A 25,445-nucleotide genomic window follows, 5' to 3' on the forward strand; every position below is an offset into this window, starting at 1 on the left:
AAAGAAAGCAGCAAGGAAGAGAGAGCCAGAGTTTGTGGTTGTATACGTGATGCTGTTGTGCAGAGTCGTTAAACGCGACTGAGAGCTACTCTTAAGAGCGGGTTTTCATGACTACAACATTCCCGCTGTGGTTTGGGGAATTATGTTTTTGCCAGGGCGTCTCACACAAGGATGTTAGGAATACCTGCTCCCTCCTAGCAAGTTTAAAAAAAAAAAAAAAAAAAAAGCCGGGGGAAAAAAACCCAACAGACCAAAAAAAAAAAACCCACCACCACAACAGAGACCCTGGAGCTACCTTCAGGAAAGCAAACTCCTCTCCGTTCAGCAGCCTTCCGTGCAGCTTTCCTGTGGAAGCAGCCTGGCGGCTGAGGAATGTGGGGTCAGACAAGAGCCCAGTCACGGCGTATTCCCCAGCGGCTGCCCGGCATCGTGGCAGGCCGGCCCGCGTAATCGTTTCAGGCGGCCCGTGGAAAACCACCCTCTGGTTAAGTCTGCATCATGCTGTTCCACCAATGGAAAAAATTGAACGGGAGGAGGGTGTGTAGCCTGCAGACAAAAATACATCCAGCCTCGCGCAGGATCTGTTTTTAGTTCCTAACGGCTGAGCGTTTTGAAGTGTTAGGCACAGTTTCCTGGCGTGCCCAGGGCAGGGAGAGTCCCTGTGTCTGCATGTCCGTGTCCCCGCGGCAGAGCTGGGGCGGCCGGGAGGCTGAAGCCAGTGCCCTGGGGAAGGTAAGCGGGAGCGGGAAGGGGGACTCGAGCCAGGGAGGGAGATGCTGGGGGAGAGCAGTCAGTCCTCTGCTCGCCGGCTGCCGGCCAGACCTGGAGAACTGAAAGAAAAGTAGGGGAAGACTTGGAAAGCCTCTGAAAGCGGAGGGCAGAGCGGGCTGCTGCAGTGCCAGGACTTGCAGCCCCCGCGCTGCCTCTGCTATCACCGGCTGCACCAAAGATGAATGGTTTTCCTCCAGAAAACAGTTCTTGGTGGTCATCTGTCAAACTCAATTGCCTGAATTGCTAAATAAACCACCACTAAGATCATTTTACAGCTCTGCTATGATGGGGCTGGATTTTTTTTTTTTAAGGCAAAGTATGAGAAAGTATGTTTGAGAGTGCTACAGCTTCTGCAATGTTAAAGTGACTCTCCTAATACAGTATGATTAATAATCCCTCTGAATCTTTTTTTATTAATTCATCTATTCTCACTAGTACTTAAAGTAACTTGCAATAAATAGACAGTGTACCCAAGCAAGAGTTTATATGTTTGTGAAGTGTTAGGGGAAAAAGTTTCAGTCAACACTACTACTACTACTGCTGAACTGGGATGGTATGGAAAACCAGAGCTGCTGCGTCTGGCAGAGGCAGGTCCTGCACAGGTTTTGATATTTCTACATAGATTTTTCATACTACATAGATTTTTAATACATAACTTATGAAACAGTACACAAATTATGAAAATGCTATGTTCCGTGGCACAGAAAAAAAATGAAAAAGAGGGAAGTGCCCAAGAAATAGAGAAGTGTCTTTTTTTTTTTTTTTAAGAGAGGGGTGATTAATTGCTTGTGCAATGCAACCAAAGTTTGCTACTTTGTTTATGCTTGTTGCTGATGTGGTCACAGAGTTAATTTTGTACACTGGTGACTTCATTCTGGAAATCACGCATTTCTTTCCCTTTAGGGTGGATGATTTGATAACATTATACAATGTATAGCAAATTACTAGTTAGAAGCAAGGGATGGAATTTTTTTTATCTGATTATCTTCAACAGGAAGAGAGGACTCTCTGAATAGGGCACTCTATAGCTGTGAAGCTACAAAGCAAGTGTTTTAGTGGGGAAACCTAATCCTCAGTGTGCTTTTTTATTCTTTTAATGTGTGAGTAACATGCTGGTACTACAGGGGTACAGGAGAGGAAGCCCGAAGCTGTGTTACTGCTGTAGGGCTCTTGGCATGTAAAAATCAAGATCTGCTTTTAATTTTCCAAGGGACTATGTCTCAAGTTTACTTTTGGTGTCTAACTCCCAGATCCTCCGTCCTCTTCAGGAAGTCCCAGGGCCGAAGGTGGGAAAGCATTTACTTTGGAATCGACACCCTCAGGTGTTTATGCATGTGTAAACTGAGAAGTAGAAAAGGCTATGCCAAATGCAGCGTGGTTTCCCCCTCCTGCTTGTGGAGCGGGCTGTGTAATAGGTGGCAGGCAGGGAGTCCTGCAGCCATCCCAGCCCCTGTCCCTCAGCCTGAAGCACGCTGTCCTGCCAGTTGCTACTAGAAGTTTTTCTCTGGTGCTGAGGGTTAAGAGTTCGTCCAATAGACTTGGAAGGCGTTACACCAAAAAGGGTCTTTGGGGCAGAATGGGTTAATGTTCCTGCCTGGGATTGCTCATCCTTGCTGCCTTTTGCCTTTTGGTAAGGTCTACGGGGCTGCTCATGTTTTAAACTGTGTCCTAGTCCAAAAATAACCTTTCTTCTACCCACTCCAAAGCTGATGTTTTGGCACCTACAGTTTTGGTGGGTATGTGTGAGAGAATATCCCTGTAGCTGCCTGCTGGCTATGGTTGTATTTGGTAGCATGAGCTGGTTGCTACTGAAGCAGACAAGAGAGGAGAAGGGCAGATGTTCCTTGGGGGGATTTGGGAATCCCAGTTTGAGCAGAAAGCCCCAGTCTCACCTCCTGTTGTTATCAGAAGTAAGGAGGGCTGAGGCAGGAACCTCTTCAGGAGTTTGTCCAAGCTCAGGCAGGAAGTCTGCAGACCTGAACTCGGTCTCTGAAGTGTTGTTACTCCACAGCCCAGGGTGGGCAGCGAGGCTGGAGCCGAGGCTCCCCTGCTTGGAGCATCTTGGCTCCTTTCAGGTGCACCATCCTCCCCAGCCGAGGCCCCAGGCCTTGAAATCCCTTGAAAGCACCACGTTAATCTGCATCAGGACCTGCCAGTATGCTTACAACCAGAGTAGGAGGAGAAGAAAAGACCTTTCAGATCACTGAGTTCATTTCCCCTTCAAGGGCAGGAAATAGACCCTTTGACATATCAACTCTTTAACTACTGCAGCTACTGCATTAAGCCAAGATGTTAGCTGGCATTCCTGTTTTTTTTTTTAACAAGCTTAATGGCTTTTATTTAAATGGATGTGCACTTTAGCCATTGTGTATAAATTCAATAACATTTACAAATGGTGAAATTTGTTTTTCCTGCCAAAGAAAAATAAGTCCCTAGAGATTTAGATTGTATCAGCATTGGTATAATATGATAAGGATCTTCAGGCTTGACTAAACCTTCCATATTGCGCTAACTTGAAAGCTATAAAGCATAATTTAATTAAGCTGCCAATGTCTGTCCCAGGTACGGGATGTGTAATTCTGATGCGATGTATCTGTGATGCAGTGTAGACCTGTTGGGATTAATGTTATTTTAAGAGAAGGAACCAGAAAAGGAGATTGTCCCTTTCTTGCTTAAAGTGTGAAATTAGAAGTCTATATGCAATGTAGGTATGATTCACAGCGTGAAAAGAAGTGTCTGGGGTCATAATGACTACTTATGTTTAATGAGAAAAATGACTGATGTTAATTTGATCTGTGAGCTATCAAACGGTTCCTAATACAGGAGGCTATAAGTCTAAAGAGACTGAGTGAATGAGGAATTCTGGCTTCAAATTGGATTTTTAAGGCAAAATAGTCCTTTTTTTTTTTTTTTTTTTTTAAAGGAAGGCATGCTTGTGGTGTTTTGGTTATTCATTCTTTGAATATAGTGGTATATAATGCAAAGTATCCTGCCAAGAATACCATGGTATAATTATTATGGTATATTTTTGTAATAGGAATGTGATTGAGATTGCAGGAATGAGAAATCTGCTTCTGATTTGTGGAAGCATGTGACCAAAGTGCGTAGTTCTAAAAAATACAGTAAATTGTTTCCAGTAAAAAACTCCACATTTAATCCAGCTACAGTGTACTAACCTGCCTCCCTCATTAATTTCACATATCCGTCCATACACAGCCATGCAGGAAGGGGAGGGCAGGTTCACATTCTAGCATTCTGTATTACTTTCATATTAAAAACCAAAATAGATTAAAAGTTAATTAAAACATCAAACCTCTAATTCTGTATCCCTGTAAGAATTCACAAAGAACATTGATTCTTCGCAAAACTTATGAACACGTTAGTATCTGAAAGATAGTTATATACAATTTCTAAGACTTTATAAGCCATTTAAAATGGATGGTGTTTTAACCATTAGGTGAAAGAGAATGTAAAAGTAATTTGAAGAAAAAATAGGAATTGCTCGGTCAATTAAAAAAACCCCCAAAAAGCTTTTTGTCATGTAAAAAACCACTAACGTAGTTGCTGTACATCAAAGCCTGCAACATTTCTGACTAGATCTGCCATTAAAAGAAAACAAGTTGGTCATTTCGTATAAATGAGCAGGCTTTCTGTTTCCTTTTTTATTGCTCTGAAATACTTTCAGATTCTCCATTATCCCAGCTCCACTAGTCCTGATGACAGTCTCCTGGGGTGCACTTAGGAACCACGCACTCAGAGCAGCCGCCTGTGTAAAGACCCTGGCACTGCCTTTTCTCCTCTCCATGCCTCCCCGCTCCACCGTGCGCAGTTCAGAGGTGGCCATCGCAGTCCTGCTCTGCAGCTGGGAGTCCTTACCTGCCCTTGTGGAAATACGGTTTTCAAACACAGCAGAAAGCATTCATGACTCCCTTCTTGCTTCTTTACTAGAGAGTAGTTGATGGGATATACTCTGCCCTTTGCATATAAAGGCCCTTTGTATAAGTATTTATATCACTGCAAAGTGAGTTGTAGCTCTGCCTTTCTTTGGCAGATGTTTATACCTGTGTGGATGGCTGTGAGGGACTGTGCCCGGTGGCAAGTACTCGAGAATGGGTCCTATGCCCTCTTGAAAGGTACCGCACTGGTGCAGGTAGCAATCCTCCTGTTGATGAAGAAAGTCTGAAGAGGTTGTGACACATGGTTACTGCTTAAGCTACAAGTAGGAATAAAATACTTGGTTAGCTTATTTCTTTCTTGAATAATTTCTCAATAATTCCTCAAGGAAAGACCTTCTTAAAAAGTTTAAACTGTGTCCTGGTGTGTCATTGTAAAGAACTGAAAAGATGTAGGCTTTTATTTTTGGGGGGTGAGGCAGCTAGCTCTAGCTCTTACCTATTTTCTAGCTCTTAATCTAGCTCTTCTTTTGAAAGCCTTTTTCTTGTTAAAGACAGGAGGTTTTAAATTTAAGCTCTTCTGCTGTGCATAAAGAGTTATTGTTCCTGGTAATGCTGAAGACTCTCATGAGTTCCTGCATTTCTTAATGAGTCCTAACTTAGTGGTGCTAATTTGATGGGATGATGTTATCCTCATCCAGACCAATCCATACTGTTCTTTTTTTTGTCATTGTTTTTGCCATTTTTGCACTGATGCCATGTTTAGTGAAATGAGAATCAACTTCCCTGTACCTCATTAGTAGATTTTTAGGGAAGCTTCAGCAGGGATTAAATGGTTTATAGATCACTTATTATACATCTGCCAGTGAAGGTTCATTGTCACCAGTCATCCAAAGGAATAAAGGCATCAAAATACATCAGAGAGATAGCTTTGGTGCCTGTGTTCATGTCTCATGAGGGTAACTTTTTGATCCAGACTAAAGCTTAACATTGCTAGGGCTCACATTAGTTGAGTTCTTACGACATCCTGGGTGGTGAGATTGTCAGTCCCAGTCAGGGAAACCTGCTGAACCTCCCTAGGTAGATGCTACCACAATCTCTTGCCTTTTTGTAACTGGTATATGGCCACTGTCCGATGCTGACTGTGGTTGTGGAGCATTCAGTCTACTTAGGGCTCTGTGCTCGCCTCCTGTCCGTCTGGAGCTTGGCATTTTCTGACCTGTAGTTTTAGACAGTCTCAGCCTGGTTAGTGTAACTGTACTGGAAGCAGATGGCTGGCAGTAGCAAAATCATGTTTGGTCTGTGTTCCCGCTGTAGCAGATGAGACCAGCGCAGGAGCCTGTCTCCCTTGACTCAGATCTCCCACTAATTCATAATATAATAATTCCTTGTTGTATCTCATAAGCAAACCTAGTACTGGGATATTATTGTTATGGTTCAGTTCGCTTGCAATATGGTTAGCGAGTGAAGCTTTGTAAACCTTTATTTTGAGAGATTAAGACTGGAGAGGAAAGCACCCGTGCAATTGCAGAGCACTGCTTGTAAGGGCACTCACCTTAATCTTAAGAAGGGCGTTTTTCCCTCTAGCATTTATACAGCAGTCTAGCTGCGGTGGTATTAATGAGGGAAAATAGGTGGCAGGCGCTTCTCCAGAATCGCTCCTGAGCTCGTGTGTTTGTTTTTCAGAGCCAAAAAAGTCTAGGGGAACTTTATGTGGAGAAGCCCCAAGGTGGGGAAATATGTTTTTAGCTCTGGGGTTATGATTTGCGTTAATTATTGGGTGTGGTGGGGATGGTGGGGTTCCCGGATTAGTATGTTTGCATAGCTGTGTTTTTTGAATGTGTCAAGGGGAACCAGGGTAAAGATTAAAAACTTCTTTTTTAGGGAATGTGGGTATAATTGAAAGCAAATAAACTCTTAATAGTCATCTTCAGGCGCAGTGAGCTGCTTTCTAAATATACTGGTTATAATTGCAGAAAATATTCATAGAAACTGGTTTTGCTCACAAGAAGTATTCATCCCTCTGCATAGGAAGAGAGAAAAGCACGTTGTCTTCTGCGGTGGTAGGTTGCTGTGAGAAACATAGGGGAAGCTGAACTCTGTCCCCTGCACTGTAATTTCCAGTGCTTCCACAGTTCAAATAGTGTAAAATGTGTGAGTGTTTGGAGCAAGCGCAGCCGGAGCTTGTCCATGGCTGCCCCCCTGCCCTGGGATCATGCTGCCTTTGAGCACAAGCCGACTTGCTCCGCTCTCCGCCCCCCGCATTGTAATTAGCAGAAAGAAAATCGCTCCACACAAGCGTGAAGCAAGAGAAAGGCATCACAGCTGATTTTCAGGGTGATGGTCTTTGTGCAGCCTTGCAGATGCCCCGATGGGTTATCGCAGCGTGCGTGAATGTTTAGCCTACTGTACCTTTCTGGACAGCCGGGATGCTGAGAAAAACCCCTCAGGGCTATTTCTATGGGATTTATTGACTGTTCTGTTGTACTGCTGACTGATTCCTGCACAGACTGAGACACTGTTTTGTAGACATTGTACCCTGAGATAAATTTATTCGTTCACCCATTATGTGACCTCTGTATTGGATCGGACACGTACAATGGACCCTGTAGCAGCAGCTCGAGCCTTGACGAATTGAATGTCTATTTTCTGAGGTTCATGACAGCAGCTTGCTCGCTACCCACCCTGTTAAAAGGATTACCTAACCATTGCACAATCACTATGGAGACCAGATGGTCTTTTTGGCTGTTTCTTTAGACAAATTGGGTTCAGTGTTCCCTTATGAATAGATATAAGCCCTTCAAAGCCCCCTTGTTGAATGTACTTTCTGCTCCCAGATGAAGAGTTCTGAATGTAAACTCATTGCTTGTTTGTGGTCTGCGCCTCCTGGATTGAGGAAGGCAGTTTTGCTGGGGGTTTGCAATTTGTTCAGCAGCTTGGAGCTTAGGAAGTTTGTGTGTTGTCTTCTGTTTACCTTGAATCGAAAGTCTTTTGTTCAATCCATGTTGCATATGACATTTTTAAAACTATTTACATAAATGGCTGCGCTTAGCAGCATAGGCAAATCAAACCTGCAAGGCAAGGGTGTCCTAAATAGCAACCTTCCAAATTGTTAGAGAGAATAAGCAAGGTAAACAGATGGGTTGGTTTTTTTTTTTTTTTGGAGTGTAAGATGAAATTTATCGCGAAGATATTTGATAAAATAGATAACAGCCATGAATTTGTGCTTATAGGTCTGTAGCATCTCTAGCATGATCCAAAAGGATATATCTCTTCCAAGTCATTTATTTGCTAACCTTTTTCTAGGCTTGCTGTTGAGACTGGTTTTAGTTCTAGTTTGCAACCTTTACCTTTGTTTTTGGTAAGGTTAGCAAAATACCTAGGTTACCAGTGAATTACCTTAAGTATCTTCAAGGTTCTTATACAGTAAATAGCCACAAAACGAGTCAAAAAGAGCAAAACTCTATGTGTTCAAATCAAGTAGTTATTCAATTGAAAATTATGAACAGTAGCCACTGAATTTATGCAGAAAAGAGTATTTTTTGGAGGTAGTGTATTAAGAATGGTTTCTAGCTAAAACATATGTTCCAAAACTGAGCCTGAAATCTTGTACAACTTCTTTTCTACTGAGTGTTTCAATCCCTAAACTAATGGTGTGTTCTGTGAGATTCAGCTTCAGTCCTTTAGTTTTGACTTGCGGCCTTTGTGTGCCAAGTGAAGAGCCGATATGTTCAGATGGTCAGGAGGAACTTGGGCTTGTTACCTTTGGGTGTGTGCAGTGCTTTGTGCTGCCTTTTTCTTCTTTTACTGGCAGATTAACTTAAAATCAGAACAAACCTAAAGAGAGAGGTTGCTGGGTGATTGGTGGAGTGAATTGTGCGGTGGCCTTTCACTACAAGGGTCATAGTTGGAATCCAGGCATGGGGAAGCATAAACAGATGCTGCAGGACTTTGCTCTGATCAGTTTGGTCCACATTGTAATGGATCACTGCACAATCCTGCCATTTGTAATTGGTCTTCCAAAAAGAAAACTGGAGGGGGCTCAAAGTTTGCCCTAACTTGTCAGTGAGAGGGGAGAAGGACAGAATTAGAAAATAAAACCCTTACCCAAACAGTGACTTAATTGTATTAATTCAATGTCAGTTGTTAAAGTATGTTTATAAAAATGTATGTCTAAAGTCCAGGAATGCCCTTAACCAGACCTCTCTTCTCCATTTGTAACTTCTGTCTGATTTTCTGATTTTTTTTTTGGTATTCATTTTGCTTACAGCTGGAATAAAGTGTAAGTTCTATTTGACTGAGAGCCCTTTTTTGTCTCTTTGGTGTTTTCTAGGAAGGCTGCGTGAAACTCCATCCTGGTTTTGGCAAGTGTAGCAGCTGGCCACGAAGACAATGCAGAGCATGCTGACTGCTAACCGTGCCCGTGTTTAAGAGTGATCCTACAGGTTTGCTCTTCGTTTTATACTATGCTTTTCATCTAAAAGTGCTAAGGGCTAGAAGTAGGGATGTTAAAATATATACAAACTCTAGAAGATAAGATTGTGCTTTCACAATGGCTTATTTTGACAAAATTTTGATGAGACTGCAGTGTATTCTCCTAAGAGTGATAGTCTGAGATGTGACGTGCAAAGAAGCATAGTGCCGATGGAAAAAGCACTTTGATGTTCTTTCTGTAAATTACAAACAGTGGCGATTCACACCAAGTAACAAAAAGAACAGATCCATCTTTTTTACTTTGGGGTACACTTTATGTAGGTCCAAAATCTTCAGTCATCTCACTGGGGCAATTTGCCTGCTCCAGTGTGTGCTATTCACTGTGAATTCAGTAAAAAGCTGAAGAGCGTTTTACTAACTGAACTATGGAACTGCACCATGCTGAATGAACATAATGCAGTTTTGTGCTGTAATGGAAGATGAGGCTATTTGCTAACCAAGTTATTTTTTGTTTGTTTTTTTGGCGTGGGTTTTTTTTTCCCTTTCTCCTGGATTGACTCCATTTAAACACAAAGCTGGGGTTTGCTGAACGGTTTATTGAGGCAACACTTGGTTGCACAGAAACCAGTCAAGCTGAAACTGCAGTGGGCTTGTCTCCTGGCAGAAGGGATTTCTCTGAAAATACAGTTCACTTTACCTCTAAGTTATGATTATCTTGCTGTCTCCCTTTCATTATGCCATTGTTCTTGGGAGCCAGAGATTTTGTAAGTTATAAGAAAGGATGTTGCCAAGGGTGTGGGTGGAGAAAGGTGTTGACATGATTTCAATGGAGCTAGATTCCAGCTTTATAACAGAGGGGTAATGAACCATACAGAGAATAGGCTTTCCTAGCCTGCCCCTAAAATAAGTTCAGTTATGAATTTAATGTTGTAAATGGCTATTTAATGGCTTTTTTTGAAACAATTGTTTCATATCTTTTTTTTTAAAAGGCACTTTCCTGTGTAGAGGGTAAAAATGGCCTGTTACTTTTTGCTCTGTCTTCTAGCCATTGTTTCTAATGAAACTCTTCTTAATTTAGTGAAAAATGGGGAATTCAGAAAGCCAATACAGTCTTCAGGGATCAAAAAGTCATGCTGCTGCTACAGCTGGTGCCAAGCAGAAGCCTTGCTCTCTGAAAATTCGCAGCATTCATGCCAAAGATGAAAAGTCTTACTCTATGCATGGATGGGGACATACCAGTAGCAACTCAAACTACAAATCGAGGTCCCTTGCCAGAAGCTGCCTTTCGCACTTCAAGACTAGTCAGCCCTATTCATCTAGACTCGGTGACACTGTGGTGAAGGTCTCTAAAAGCAATGCCCATGCCAAACACAAGACAAACACCTCAGGGGACTACTGCCAAGGAAATAACGCCGTGTTTTTGCCCGAGAACGGTTTCCATTATATTGGCCTTCAAGCTGGAAGTAATCACGCTGCCTCTCGAGAATGCAATGGACACATTTTAAATTGCTACGGAAAGAATGAGAGTCTTGCATCAACCTCCCCATCAGAGGACAGGAGGAGTCCGAAAGTTCTCATTAAAACACTGGGGAAGCTGGACGGTTGCTTGAGGGTCGAGTTCCACAACAGCAGCAACAGCAAGGTACCGACCGAGGAGTCCAGTGGACCCGTCCAGTTGCTGAGGTATTCGCCTGCCTTGGAATCTAAGCCAAATAACCTGCTCGACGTCAGGAGGAACTCCAGCGCAGACTGTTCTTCAAGCCATCGTCTGTCACCTACTGATTCAAGGCTTCGATCTAGTAAAGGAAGCTCCCTCAGCTCCGAGTCTTCATGGTATGACTCTCTCTGGGGAAATGCTGGGGATATCAATGAGTTGGATGGTCCGTATTTGACCAGGAGCACTCCAGATACAAGCATTCATGCCAGTTTCTCAGCAAGCGACAACAAGCAGTCCTTCAACCAAAGTTCATCTCTTTCCTCGCTCCGAGATCTCTATAAGGATACAAATTTGGAAAGCACTCCTCCACCTGGAATCAGGCTGTCTGATGAATATATTGACACTCATGGTAGCCTAAGCAACCGTGTCTCATTTGCCTCAGACATTGATGTTCCCTCCAGGGTAGAGCAGGGAAGTCCTGCACATTACTCCTCCTACACACTCCCATGCAGAAAGTCCAAGCCCCTCAGTGAGGATGCGTCCAAGAAGGATACATTAAAAAACCGAATGCGACGCATCAGTGACTGGACGGGAAGCCTCTCGAGGAAGAAGAGGAAGCTACAGGTATGCACAAACCCCAGCCTAAGTGCCTGAAAGTTGGTTTGTAGATTCCTCTTATAAATGTAGTGATTGCATCATGTTTGTCTTTCTCGCAGAATAATTACTTGCTAATCTCATTTAGTAATTTGTGGAATTCTGAGAAGTATTGCATCCCTGGAGCTGTCTGAAATGTCAACAGCAAAAAAAGATACATGTTTGTGTTTGCAAATTTTCCCTTCCTATTTTGTCACCTTCTTAGCTAACTCCAATCTCTGCAGCCTAATCTCTCAGTGAATTAGCTTTTGAAGTCATTGCGTTACTTAAAAAGTGACTTTTTAAAGTGAGTTTTTAAGCCTTCTCTTTATTTCAACTATGAAAATATAACCTAGATATCATATATATGCTACGAATCAGCATACATTATCTAAAGAGTGTGGAAGGAGCAGTAGAAGAAGGATGTTATAAATATCTTTGCAGGTATTCCCTATTTGTATTATTGGCTTCACCACTCACTTTGGTTTCACTGTCGGTCCATCTCTAGCAAGGTGAGCAACTGTAGAGTATCAACCAGAGCTGCTGTTTTTGCCTCCACGTCTTCTGAAGGCATTACATGGAGCGCCCTCCTCCTTCCTGCGTGTCAGCTTAGTTCACCAGATGGAAAAGTTTGAGTTGCCATCTGGCTCACCGGGAGATGGTGGTGTGAAGAAGGAGATGGGAGGAGGGCAAGAGGGAGGGAAAGGATGTTTCTTTAGAAGAATTTAAGGCTAATCCCATTAATAGGAATTTAGGATGCCTGTGGTCAGGAATGAAATTCTCATGTCAAGCTGTAGGCCCCAGAATCAGCTCTTTAAATGCCAGACTGTGCCTGGACTTCTGCACGTGAGTTTGTAAGCTGAGATAGAGGGCAGAGGCTGGTTTTGGTTTGGACTTTTTTTTTTTTTTTTTTTTTTTTTAATCTTCCCTAGTGTTTCTCATACAGGAACAGTCACTGTGCTTCGTTAAATGAAGGATCTGCTCCCTTTCAGCAACATTGGGGTGCTGGTCACTTCAGAAGTGAGTGGAGAGTGAAGGGAACACCTACTTCTGCAACTTAGGGAGCAGCTAAGCAGTAGATCATAACACGCACTTTATGTGGCACATAGAGCAAATGCTGTCTCTCATGTTGGAAATTCAGACAGGTATCGTGCTTAACAGGCATCTGTCATTGCAGTGTAAAACTCTGACGGACCCTTAGGCTCAGAAATGAGGTCAGCGTAAGGTTTGCCATGTAAATGCTAGGTAAGGGCTACAGAACTGGGAAAATGAAAATGAAAGCTGCTTATTTGGATCACTTCTTTTCTGAGTTGGTGCTCATGTATTTTATCAGATGCTGTCTTTTCACCTTCTACTCAGCTGTGAAAGAGAAAGCAGAAAAACCGGAATCAGTGAAGAGCCTCAGCACCTTGCGCCAGGATTCTTCATCAGTTTCAGCATCCATAGCTGTTCTGGATTTTACAGCCAGGCTTTACATACGATCTCTGCATCCCAGACCTTTGCCATGTATTACTTAGTTATGACTTTTTCAGAATGGTATTTGTGGTGCACGATTCATAGCTGTTTTGAATTCACTATGCAGTGAACTGACTTCAGACACAGCAAGGAAATTTGGCTGGTGAGATTGCATCAAGCTTGAATCTGATTCTGGTAGAAGGAAATCAGCCCTAGCTCCAAAAATGGTGATTTCTTAGAAAAAGTCATAGGAAATAGTTAGTCATTGATTTTTATCAGACAAGTATCCAGCGACAGGAAGGATAAGAGGGGTAGCTAATGCTTTATGATTTTGCCTTCCTCGTGAGGCTTGGTCAGCTCCTTTCCACCTTGCACGCTTTGAGTAATGTGCTGTCTCTTCTGGGGGTTGCCGTGTTGTAGTTTGGTAACGATTATACTCTCACTGGGTCCTTTGGCTTAAAAATGCAGAAGTACTGTGCACGGTTATGATCTGTCAGATGGTTAGTCCCTGTTTGTAGGACTGTTCATCACAGCATTTGTAGCCTCCGTGTTTTGCTCTGAACAACGTGTCCCTTCCTCAGTACATTACTAATAACTTGTAGTTATTAGTGAGTCACTTGGGCTGAACGTAGGTGAAAGCTGGAATATTTCCCTGTAAGTAGGGCTAAGCACTGGTGCTGGCTGGGTGGATAGGTCTCTCTGGCTGTCCCAGTGGAAACAAGTCAGCCAAGCCTCCTGCTTCATGGGGGCGCAGGACCAGGAGGCACTGTCTTGGGATGTTGAGGCCAGTCCCTTGCCACTAGAAAGGCAGTGGAGTTTAATCGCCTTTGTGAACAAATTGCAGCTTAAAATCGGGTGGGCTTTTCCCCATCTTGAAGGCTGTTTCCAAACCCTCTTACTCCGATGCTTGCTAATTTGCAGAGTAAATGTAGTCCCAACCAGTTTGTTCTGATGCCAGTATTGTCCGCTACATTAGTTATCCTTCCCTATTATTTAATCTGTTATGATTTATTTAAAGGGAGAAATGGTATCTTTTCTTGGCCCACATTTGTGGGGCTATGCAGACTCTCTTTGGTCTCCTGTCTTAAGATAGGAAGTCTGTTTCCTTTTCATTCTGGCACCCTTCCTCTGCACCTGTTTTAAATCATCCATAAACAGATTTGGATATGGGATATTCCAGAGGAGCCCTTGGCTGTGCCCTGTCCAGTGACTTGGATGTTTCCTTATGTCTGAATTGATCTGATACTTGATCTGATATATCCTGGAATTGAGTTTGCCTTTCTAATAATGGTCTCACATCAAGACTTGCAGTCATTCTGTGCCATTACCCAGCTTTTGTTGCACGAGGATGTCCTAATGTGTTCTCTCAATGCATTACTGGTACTCTACTGCATGGTATGTCCTCATTTAGTTTAATCCTTGCTGAAACGGCATTGAGGAGATGGTGTATCACAATACACTATGTGTGAGCAGCAAGGTATATGTGATGCATGTGAGACCTGTGGACAGAATTTAGGCAGACTTCTTGCACAGTCAGCCACTGCTAAAGGTGGTGGTGTAAACTCAGCATGCAACTGTATAACATGGAGAAAATGATCAAGCGCTGTGTAAAATGAAAATCCAGCCACCAGAAACAGCTGCTGCAGATAGGTTCTTCAATGAAGTAAATAGCCTCTGTATGGGAATCATTTCTGAAATTTCCTGACTTTATAAGCCAGAGCCCTGAAGTGTGGTGTAGAGAGAATTTAAAAGAAAAGTACATTGAGACAACCTCTTTATTTGGCTTGAAAACTGGTATTAGATTCTACTTTCAGCTTGGGTCCTAATGAATTTAGCAGGCTGCATTGTTTCCTGTGCTGTTCTTTACACCTAATTATTACATGCATCACTTTGTCTAATTGGTATCTTCGTTAGCCACTTTATCTTTTGCATTATCTATAACTGTTCCAGGGTATATCTCAGACATTGAGAGATCTGCCTGAATGCAGCTGAGCAGAAACAGTGGTAGTTTTCTATCATTGCTAGATGCAACAGAGAGAAAATGAGCAGGAAGTCGCCTGGCAGGGAAACCACCACCAGCAGCAATTTGGGTCAGACCTTTTCAGCGGTGACCAGATACTGCTACAGTGACAGCCTCCCTGAGGACCAGCAGAGACTGTGTGACTCTGCCAATCCTGTTCTTTAAAAAAATAAAGTACAAGTGATGTTGTCATGGTGAAGTGTATATATTCATTTTGGATCCTGTGTGCATTTACTCTACTCTGGTACTTCCTCATTTCTACCCTTTCTGTGTGCGTGGAGAAAACATAGGATGTGGTTAGTGGCTGTTCATGGACAGGTTGTGTCCCACCCTTTTCATTAATGCTTCTTGTTCCAGTAGTGGCCCTTCACAGCGGACACTGTCTTATGTATACATCTCATGTTGTTTTTCTTACTAGTGCTTTGGGACTGAAAGAAATACATATTCTTAATAAACTGTATGTTAATGTTTTCTAGAGGACACTGTCAGTTCCTGGAGAATATTCAAACAATTAAAATACAGGATTTTGGCACATGCATACAGTGACAGTAATTAAAAAGAGGGTGGAGAAAGCTTCCACTGAACTGCAGATGGCCGGTGCAGTTGTACGATCCATGTTGTACGGTCACTTTGTGGACATAAACACATTACACATGTGATTATTTCCCTGCCCCGATTTCCCTCCCTTTACCGTATAAAATCAAAACTGTTGATGTTTAAGGAGTTACTCTCAGAGAACGGTGATTAACACTCTGCAATAAGATTTGAGGAAGGTTCTCCATTACCAGGAGAATTGGATCCTTGTTGCCAGATACAGTGATCTGAAAAGCCAGACTCGAACTTCAACGTACCGTAAGAGAATGTGGGTTTCAGTTCAAGTTGGCTTTTGCAAGGCCACGACCAGCAGTGTCCTGCTGCTTGAGAAGTGGCTTGTCTGGCGATGCTTGGGAGGGCATGTGATCTCACTGTTGCTCTTGGCTGCACGCTGGAGGTCCTGATGCTATCAAAACATGGCACAGCTTTTCCGCTGCGGTTTTGAAGAGCATCGAGTAGGAAGCAAAGGAACAAAAAAGTAGTTGCTTTCAAAGCTGCTGGTGAGAGCAGCTCACAGGAGACCAAGGTTTATTTACTTTACTCGTGTACAGAAGTCTATGAGCAAATAAATACTTTTAGAGAGGTAGTCTATACTTGAAAGTATAATAGCTCTATTATTACTGAGGGTAATAGCTTCACTTCTTGAATTGTTTATAGCCATGTCTTCTTTTCTCTTCCCTCACACTTTTACTGCAAAAGGCAGCAGGTTTTTTGTGTTGTATGTTCTTAAATCTTGGTTGCTTTTAAATAGCATAAGCAACGCTTGAGTTGGGAAGACAATAAATGACTTCTTACGATGGATGGTGTGATTCTCGACAGTGAAGTTAGTCCAAGGAGCTCTGTCTTGGGTAGTACGAAAATCGCTGTCCGTCACTGGAGCCTGGGAGAGTTGGGAGCAGGCAGCACATTACTGGGGAAGGCTTAAGAAAGAAGAGGCCCAATCTGCCAACAAGGTCCCATGTCGACAAGCAGTGGCAAGAAATGGGCCTACATTAGCATCCGTATTACAAGGCAAAGTTGAAGTCATACCATCAGGCCGGAGTATTTCAAATAAAATTGGCCGGCCTTCTCAATACAAGGGATGAAGTTGCACAATGCAGTTAGGAGAAAGGCCCATTGGCACTTGATGAGATAGTCAAGCTCCCAGGGGGTTTCCAGCAAGTCAGAAAATACACACCTCTGCAGTCTGGAGACTGGATTTGTGCCAGTCAGCAAGCACGTCTTTCTGGTTTTTAAATCACATCTTCTGTTAGATTAGATTTTTGTCAATTGGTCAATACTAACAAGCTTAAAATATTCTCAACTTTTGACCTTTTTTGTGTTGGTTAAGCATGGTTTATATGACAAATAGTAAGTGGAGGTAAAATCAGCCTAGCTGTGCTGAAGCTAAATGTAGCTGCCTCGCACAAATGGAGTGTCACCAAAGTATTGAAAACCCTGTAATAATAAAGAAACTTGTTGTGACACTGTTCCCGCTTGTACTCAAACAGGCATGTAAGCGATAGTGCCTGGGTTTCAGCCAGAGGGTGTGGTTGTCTCCTGGAGTCCATCAGGTTTCAGCCAGTAGAAGCCCCAGTAGTTACTAGTGAATTTGGAGATTACTCATGAGTGTCTAAGTTACCAAAGCTCGCAGACTTAGTGGTTAGAGTTTAATGGGGTTCTGCTGAGAAAACTGAGTGATGACACTGATGGTGTCAGTGGCTGCTGAGGCGAAGCCTATGAGATAATGGTGAAAAGAGGTGGCCCTCGATGAAGGAACTGGCCGAGGCTAAATGTGAAACAAATTTAAGTGCCAAATGAGGTGTGCCTTTTCATTGTAGCTCTGGTGACTGATCGCTGACAAATTCCGTTTTTGCACAGGAGCCAAAGTGTAAAGATGGGAACGAATACTTTGACAGCAGAATGGACAACTTCACCACGGACACGCTGGCACCGTCACAGCTCTCCGCTCTGCTGTGGTCACCCGGCTCCAGCCACGTCCTGTCCCAGAGAAGTGAGTCCACCAATGCGGTCAGCAGTGATGCTCTGAGGCAGAACATTTACGAAAACTTCATGCGGGAGCTGGAGATGAGCAGAACGAACCTGGAGAACACCGAGACCTCATCGGAAACGGAGGACTCCAGCGGCGAGTCCCTCAGCTCCTTGGAGCAGCTGGATTTGTTGTATGAGAAAGAGCAAGGAGTGGTGCGCAAGGCAGGGTGGCTGTTCTTCAAACCCCTGGTGACCCTGCAGAAGGAGAAGAAGCTGGAGCTGGTCACACGGCGGAGGTGGAAGCAGTACTGGGTCACACTCAAAGGTAAACCACCGCATTGCTCCTTCGGCTTGGCGGCAGCAGCAGTTGTTTCCATTGTGTCTCAGCAACTTTCCATACACGCTGGTTTCTGTTAGCAGGTTTAGGGGGATCAGAAATTCATGCATAACTTCACATGGTCTACCCACACACTTAAAGTGGAGCATGTGCCTAAGCAGCCCACTGAAGTGAGGTGGTGCTCGTGTCTTTGGTATTGCACATGCAGCCTTGCGTTTCATACCTTAGTGGGAATTGTTTTGTCTGTCTGCCCGGTTTCTGTACTCACGCAGAATTGGGGGTTTTAGAAGGTGCTTTTGGATGTTTGGAGGTCAAAGACCAAATTGAACCAAAACTGAGAAAAATACAGAAGTTACACCTCTGTCTCGGGGGGATTCAAAATTTAAGGATCAGGAGAAGTCCCTGGTGCCCAATTCCCTGTCACAGACACACAGTTCCTAGGGCTCTGCTATGAGGTTTACTTAAAGTTGGGGTAAGTTAATGTAAAAATGTTCAGTTCATTTCCAGTGCTTCAGATGGCAACATAACGAAGAGGTGAACTCCCCGTGCTAGAGCATTTACACAGAAAAGTGTGCGATTCAGGGCAACGGAGGCCAAAGCAGCAGCAGCAGGGGAAGTCCTGCGGTGCCTGCGGCTTAGCTGCCATGGACCACTCCCAGGGCTTGCCAGTCTCCCTCCTTTCCCTGGATGGTCTTTCACCTTGCCCGCTCCCCTCAATACCCACCCCTTCTGGCTTTTGGCATGCCCACCTTCCCATCTCCCCTGGCTGCTCCTGCTGTGAAACAACCCCGTGGGAAGGCAATCCACTTAAAAGGGGCTGCTGCTAGTGGGCTGCGGGGCGATTGCTGTGCTCGGCGCTGCGCTTGCCGTGCACATTGATGGCTCAGAGTAATTGAGCTGGTAGGTGTGCCGCAAGAAGCGTATGGGTGTCAGGAAGTGTGAGAAGGAAAATAACATCTATTGTGGGGAGGAAGAGGAACTTAATGGGTGAGTTCATAGGCTTTTTTTTTTTTTTTTTTTTAATTGCATCCAAAGGATTTGCCTTTCAGTAGATATAATGCTAAGTTAATGAGTAAGGAAATGATCAAACTTAATAATTTCCTAGCATATCTAGGACCGGAGGAGAGAAAATAACAACTTTCCCACAGGTTGCCCTTTTCAAAATTTTGCATGGGTGTAGACCTGAAGAAAAATTAACAGCAAACAGCAAGTGCTGGGAATGTTGTCCTTGATAGTGCTGATTTAAAAGAAGCAAACTCGCAAGAATGTAGCAATTCTGCCTAATAATTCAGAGACCTGTTATCAAGGGATCAAAATGTAGGCAGTCTTAACAGTTTAAATCACTTATCCTGATCATTAGATAGCATGATTCATGCTTACAAGCAGTGTATACAAAGGGAAAAACAATATCTGAATTCCACCCTCTTATTGTATGTGTTTGCCTTATGGAGTATGAATATGAGTTTGATCTGCCTCTTGTAAAATTCAAGTAGTTTCTAAACAATCCTATCAAACCTCTAAACTGAAGTACATTATATGCTAGTAGTTTGTGCATTTCTGGGATAATGAAGCTCTGGGAAGGAATTTAGGTGCTTTGTGTTCGGTTCTTTGCTATAAAATTGGCTTATTGGTGACCTTGAACAAGTTACGTCCCTTCTTGCTACCTGAATTTCCCCAGCTATAAAAAAGGAATAATAAAATTATATGTAAAAAGCTTTATTAATTTCTAACATTATAAGAAGTATTAGATACAATGCTTTTTACTTCGGATGGGTGATATGGCTGCATTCATGGTGCAGAATCTCTTCCGCTTTGTTAGCTGTTTTAAATATACATTCCTCATTTCCTTGATCTCGTACCTTTATTGTCCTGTGGAGACTTCTGATGCCAAAATAAACTTGCCTGTCTGGATATCAAGGCGTAGTTCTGTTTTCATAATATGCTATATCAAGATCAAGGCACTTGCTTTGGTTCTCCTTATATAGGGTTTTGAATAAATCTGTATTTAATTTGTTCTTGAAGTTTAAATAGCCAAGATCTTTTGAAATATGACTTAAAATAGCCACATATGCAAATGCAGAACAGCATGTTTTCTTTGCACTCTGTTGAGATGTGTTTAATTATAAATATGCAGAAGGCTTATAACCATCTGGTTACCTGCCAGACTTCAAAGTATACATGTCCTGAGGCCTCTGCTCTACTTTCAGGGCCACCAAGACCTGAGCTTGAATAGTAACCCTTTAACAAGAGGAACTCTCTTTTCCATCTGTCCTGTCTAATTAGTTTATTTTAATGAGGGAAATTGCTTTCCCATTGCCCTCCCCCTTCAGTTCAAGTTTTGATTAAAATAATTGGACGATAATCAGTCCCAGTAGGTCTGTCAGAGTTTATAAAACTAGCTGCTTCCAGGGATCACTTGGCTTGACCCAAAGATATACCTGGGGTGCCATACACCTGAAGACATATGCATGCCCTTCAAAATTTTTTATTTACATACATATAAACTGTCAGGATAAAAAACAACGTGTCTTTAGTTACCTTTTTGATAACGCATAGGGGAAATATGGGAGTTTAAAATAGAACTTAATTTGCACTTTCCTAAAATGCAGAAGTGGAAGTGGTTGTACAGTCCTGCTGCTGCTGAATACAAGAGGGGACTTGGTTTTGTTCGTTTAGTTTGCCCTGTTGTGTTGAAATGACAGAAGTGCCATGCCTGATATGCAGAGTGTAACAAACCATATCCTTCTTTTCCAACTGCAGAGATCTCCAGGTGTTTCTGTGTCATAAAGAAGATCAAGTGAGGGCTGCTAAGGGGAAAGGATAGGACCGACTCCATAGGATTTGCTCTTACCTTAAATATTCTGCCAGACACTCTGAACAGTAGTAGAAAAAGGTGCACTTAAGTAGTATAGAGGCATTTCTATTTATTGGATTCCTTCCTTTGAAAACTTCAGTCATCAGATGATTTGGTCAGTAACCTCTGACACATATTTCGCTTTTTCTTGTAACTGTTGTACATTCATTGGCACTGGAGAATGTGATGAAATCCATCTAATGGATCTCACTTTTCATACACTTTAGATTTGGGCTCTATGAGGACCAGTGTATTCCACCTCATAAGTTTTCACAGCAAATGTGTCCCATAAACTCTAGTAGGCCCAGCTTTGCCCTTTATCAGACAGAAGAATCCAAAAAAACCTTGATTTTGGTTCTGATTTCAGATTTGACCTTTGAGGAAGCTCCCCTCGAATTTACATGACTTTGGATGATGTGTCTAGGATTTTTAATACAACGTTAAGTGTAAATGTAAGAGAATTACTAAAATAAAGGTTGAACTCTGTTTTTACCTAACTATTTTAAAAGCATCCACAGAGGAAACATTTTTATTTTGCAGGTTTTGCTGTGTCCCCTTGATATACACTTCCTAGGTGTATTCGCCTGTGCATACGTACACACAGTGTGTCACACAGAGGAACACCAACAGCCTGAAAATCAGCAAGTCAACCCAAAATCTCAGTTTTGGTGCTGTCCTGTGTTGTGGTGCCTCTTTGATTTGAAAGAAAAACAACAACAAAAAGCGGGCTAGAGAGATGACAATGCTGTAGCCCTAGCAAACTCAATCCTTGTATTGGCTGAATTTCAAGTCCTCTACTGAATATGTATGGGCCTTACAGCAGGAGTATATTCATGGATTACTAGGCCCTAAGGGACCACTGTGATCATTTAGTCTGACTTGCTATGTAATGCAGCCATAGGTCTTCTCTAAATTAATTCCTGAATGCATTTGAGCATATCTTTTCAAGAAGGCTTGCCTTGCTGGAGAATCCACCATCAGCCTCAGATTTTTCTAACTGCTTAGGTTATCCTCAGTTTTCAAAATGTATTTATAGTTCTGGTCTTAGTTCTTCCAGGTTAAACGTTCAGCCACAGTGTAGTATTAATTTATCTTCCAAATTAAAAAAAAGCACCAAACCCTCTGTTGTTAAACTGCCGTTTCCCAGGGGTGAAAGTGAGGTTTATTTACGTATTTTCTCTGAATGCACAACTAGCCTAAGAATTTCTTGATATATCTAGATTATAACTAGATTATTTTAGTAATGCAGTTCAGTCTGTGACCTCTTGAACAGGCAAATTGATGCATCTCAGAGGGCAGTGGATTGTAACATGGGACAGGAATGAAGGGCTGGCAGGGATGGAGGGGACAGGCCCTTCTTGAGCCAGCTTCAATGCCAAAGGCAACATGGCAATTTAGTCATACTGCTGGGGACTGGGATCAAGTCTCCTCTCCTGTCCTGCAGAAGTAATTCCTCTTGTTACACTCAGGATTGTCATCATCAAGGGTGAAGTTTGTTTTCTAGATGCAAGTTTTATACCTTAGATATTACACTATCTGTGAGACTGAACATGCTCAAACTCAGCCCCTTTAAACTGTTTTAAATTATGCAGAATTTTCTTAGTTTCCAATTTGCAGGTAGATTCAAGGAAATCCAGTTTAAATTTGAGAAGTTTATTCACTAAGTGTGTTGTTTGAAGACAAAAGTTTCTGCAAATCTTTTCAACAAATACAAAGATTTCTTAGGTGGCTGTTATGAGAGAGTTGGTTCAATTTAATAAAGAAACACAAAAGCTGATTTAACTAAGCAGGAATTAATCTTTTCTACATGATTTAACATTTAAAAAAGGCTGAGTTTATTCATAGTATCACAGAATGGTTTGGGTTGGAAGGGACTTTTAAAGATATCTAGTCCAACCCCCCTGCCATGGGCAGGGACATCTTTCACTAGATCAGGTTACTCAAACCCCATCCAATCTGACCTTGAACACTTTGATGCTGAGGTATCCTGTTTTATTTTTTAAGTCCATGGCTCTTTGTTGTGTCCTTATTAGATGTCTGTTCCAACTTTTCATTGGCAAATTCATCATCAACTTTGCCTATTTTCCAGTTTAGAAGATCTTCCTTTTTTCTCTGTTTCAAAAGAGGAGCAGAACTAATGTTCCCTGTCACTGACATGTGTCTTAATTCACAAAAGCATTAATACAAGAGAACTCAAATGGGTGATCCAGAACTTACTTTCTCCTTATGGTTTTTTGTCCCTCTGAACTGCAAAGGTTGTACTCTGCTGTTTTATGAGACGTATGGAAGGAACTCGATGGAGCAGAGCAGCTTGCCTCGATATGCCCTGTTTGCAGAAGACAGTATAGTTCAGTCTGTTCCAGAACATCCCAAGAAAGAAAATGTGTTCTGTCTCAGCAATTCTTTTGGAGATGTCTACCTATTTCAGGTAACAGTATGCATATGTAACTTTGGGGTTGTTTCCATTTTAGGATGTGTTTGTGAGTATGCACATACATGTATATCATTGTATATACACATGCACATACACACATCGTGCTTGTGCCTTTGACTTAAAAATAATAGCGTAATTACACTATTACACTATACTATTATAATATTGATTTAAGTGTATGATATGACTTCAGGTGTATGATATTACACCAGTTGACTCAGTCAATTATGGTTCAGAAATAAAAAGAACAAAGGTCACAAGTCTGCAAGACACTTTTGGTACCTGGTTGTTACAAGCTTCTAAAAAATCAGCTTTATTATAAATTTTTTTCCACATCTATTAGCGTTTCGCCCTTACAGAATGGTGTGCTCAACCCTGAATCTGCTGGCCTCAAAGAGAGTTTGCTTGAGCAAGATGTTCAAAAAAGAAGGCTAAAAATAATCCAAAGATCTTGGCTGCTTAACTGCACCACTGGAAATGTTAATAAAGAACAGTATTATGTGGAACTGCCTGCATAGAAACATGTTGATTCATAGGCACACTTGTAAATATCTCCAGAGACACTTTGTGCAGATGTATTCTCTTTACCTTGCTGTTGTCTCTCCACTAACTTGGCATTTTTTAAGTAAGCAAACACCTCTCCTCAGACCTTACAGGTAAAAATCTTCTCTGTTGCTGTGTTACCTGCAGAAGAGGAGGTTTATCTTTGAAACCTGGTGGGTTTTACCTTAATTAATTGGAGGGATGAAGGATGCAAGTCACATCTTTCCCACAGCTCGTGCGGCCCTGTTGTGCTCCTGGAACTCTCAGACCTTGCAGGCCTAAGAAGCAGAAGCTGAAGGTTGGAGGCAAGTCATGACGGAGTGCAGGAAAAACTCACACTTCCTTTATTTGCACAGTTTTAAAGATAAAAGCTTATTTCACTCATTTTAAGATAAAGTGCCTAAGATCATAGTGAACTCGTCAAGCACTTCATGTCTTAGAGCTGCTGATTTCGCCCCCCCTTGTCTGCTCATAATGTTGTGCTGTTGATTTGTTTCACAGGCGACAAGCCAGACGGATCTGGAAAACTGGGTTACTGCCATACATTCAGCCTGTGCTTCCCTCTTTGCGAAGAAGCTTGGGAAAGAGGACACTGTTAGGCTGCTGAAAAATCAAACCAAGAGTCTCTTCCAGAAGATTGACATGGATGGCAAGATGAAAAAGATGGCAGAGTTGCAGCTCTCAATTGTTAGCGATCCAAAAAACAGGAAGGCCATAGAGAATCAGGTACTGGAAATGATATTTATACGGGAGCATATTTATGATTATTTCTTGCTTTGGGTTCTGACTGTGCTTTCTAGGCCTGAGAGTAATTGTCCTGGGGACAGCTGGCACAGTAGCTGTAATTATTGCCAGGTTTCTACAGCAATCCAGAGCAGCGCAGGAGGTAGGCTTCTCAAAGCTGAGGATCAGACCGATCTGTTTTATGAGCACAAAGCTATTTCTTTTCTCTTCTGGAAAAATGTAATTAATTTTCACTGGTTTATGATCTACTTAGCTGCTAATAATATCTAGCTATTACATGGCATACCACAGAATATACAGTATGTTATGTGAATAATTTAATTTATTATTGAATTGCGGTAGAGATTTAAGAATAGGTACTTAGCAATACTGTTCTGCACCTTAAGACAGGACATGAAGAGTACTTTCTCCAAATAAAATTGGAGGAAGGACTGAGGCAGACAAAACCATGTGCTTCAGCTGAAATTTAGCCATGACTAGAAGGCCAGGATCCACTAGGCTTCTTCAAAAGCCCCGTAGGAGTCTAAATGAGAACAAGAAGTGAAGACTGGAGTTTTCCTTCCTAGGTGGAAAAGCGCTGCTGTGAGTACCACTGGCAGGCACTGGAGCATTATACCAGTATCAATTCAAAGAAAAGGGGGACACTTGGTCACTAACAGCACTTCTTGTAACACTCTCTGGTTGCATGCTGGGAATTTTTTATCTCAGTATAAGCCCAGGCCCATCGCTGCTTAGCTTGGAAGAGCTGACATACTAACAGCAAGATCTTTGCCCATGGCTGAAACAGACAAAGTGTTTGCATCCAAACTTCTGTCCAGGCTAATTTTGTTTCGTTGCAGCAAGAAATGACCCGAGTCATCAGTTGCCTCCCTGCAAATCTGAGTATGGCTTCTGAACACCTGATGTGTTATTCTGATCACATTTTCCTATTACAATGGTCGGAATGCCTGAATCTTGGCTAAAGCAGCAGCTTAGTGCTGAGGAAGATTCACCACTAAGATTTGTTTTAAAAACAAAAACCAGAACGACCACCCCAAAATTTGGTGTTCATGGTGTATATGTACCTTGGGATTTTAGCCAAGCCATGCCTAAGACAAAAGGTCAG

General features: G+C 42.4%; 1 protein-coding gene across 1 annotated transcript in view; it reads left to right on the forward strand.

Annotated features, from left to right (window-relative positions):
- The window catches only part of TIAM2 (TIAM Rac1 associated GEF 2), a 180,829-nt gene that overhangs the window by 75,189 nt on the left and 80,195 nt on the right, over positions 1 to 25,445 (forward strand). The window contains exons 3-7 of the mRNA XM_050895201.1: positions 8,998 to 9,109; positions 10,177 to 11,379; positions 17,318 to 17,753; positions 22,875 to 23,047; positions 24,098 to 24,322. Coding sequence (XP_050751158.1) covers positions 10,183 to 11,379; positions 17,318 to 17,753; positions 22,875 to 23,047; positions 24,098 to 24,322 — 2,031 coding nt within the window. The 5' untranslated portion in view covers positions 8,998 to 9,109; positions 10,177 to 10,182. The remainder of the gene's footprint in view (positions 1 to 8,997; positions 9,110 to 10,176; positions 11,380 to 17,317; positions 17,754 to 22,874; positions 23,048 to 24,097; positions 24,323 to 25,445) is intronic.

The sequence above is a fragment of the Gymnogyps californianus genome, chromosome 3 (assembly GCF_018139145.2).
Source record: "Gymnogyps californianus isolate 813 chromosome 3, ASM1813914v2, whole genome shotgun sequence".
Classification (NCBI taxonomy): Eukaryota; Metazoa; Chordata; class Aves; order Accipitriformes; family Cathartidae; genus Gymnogyps; species Gymnogyps californianus.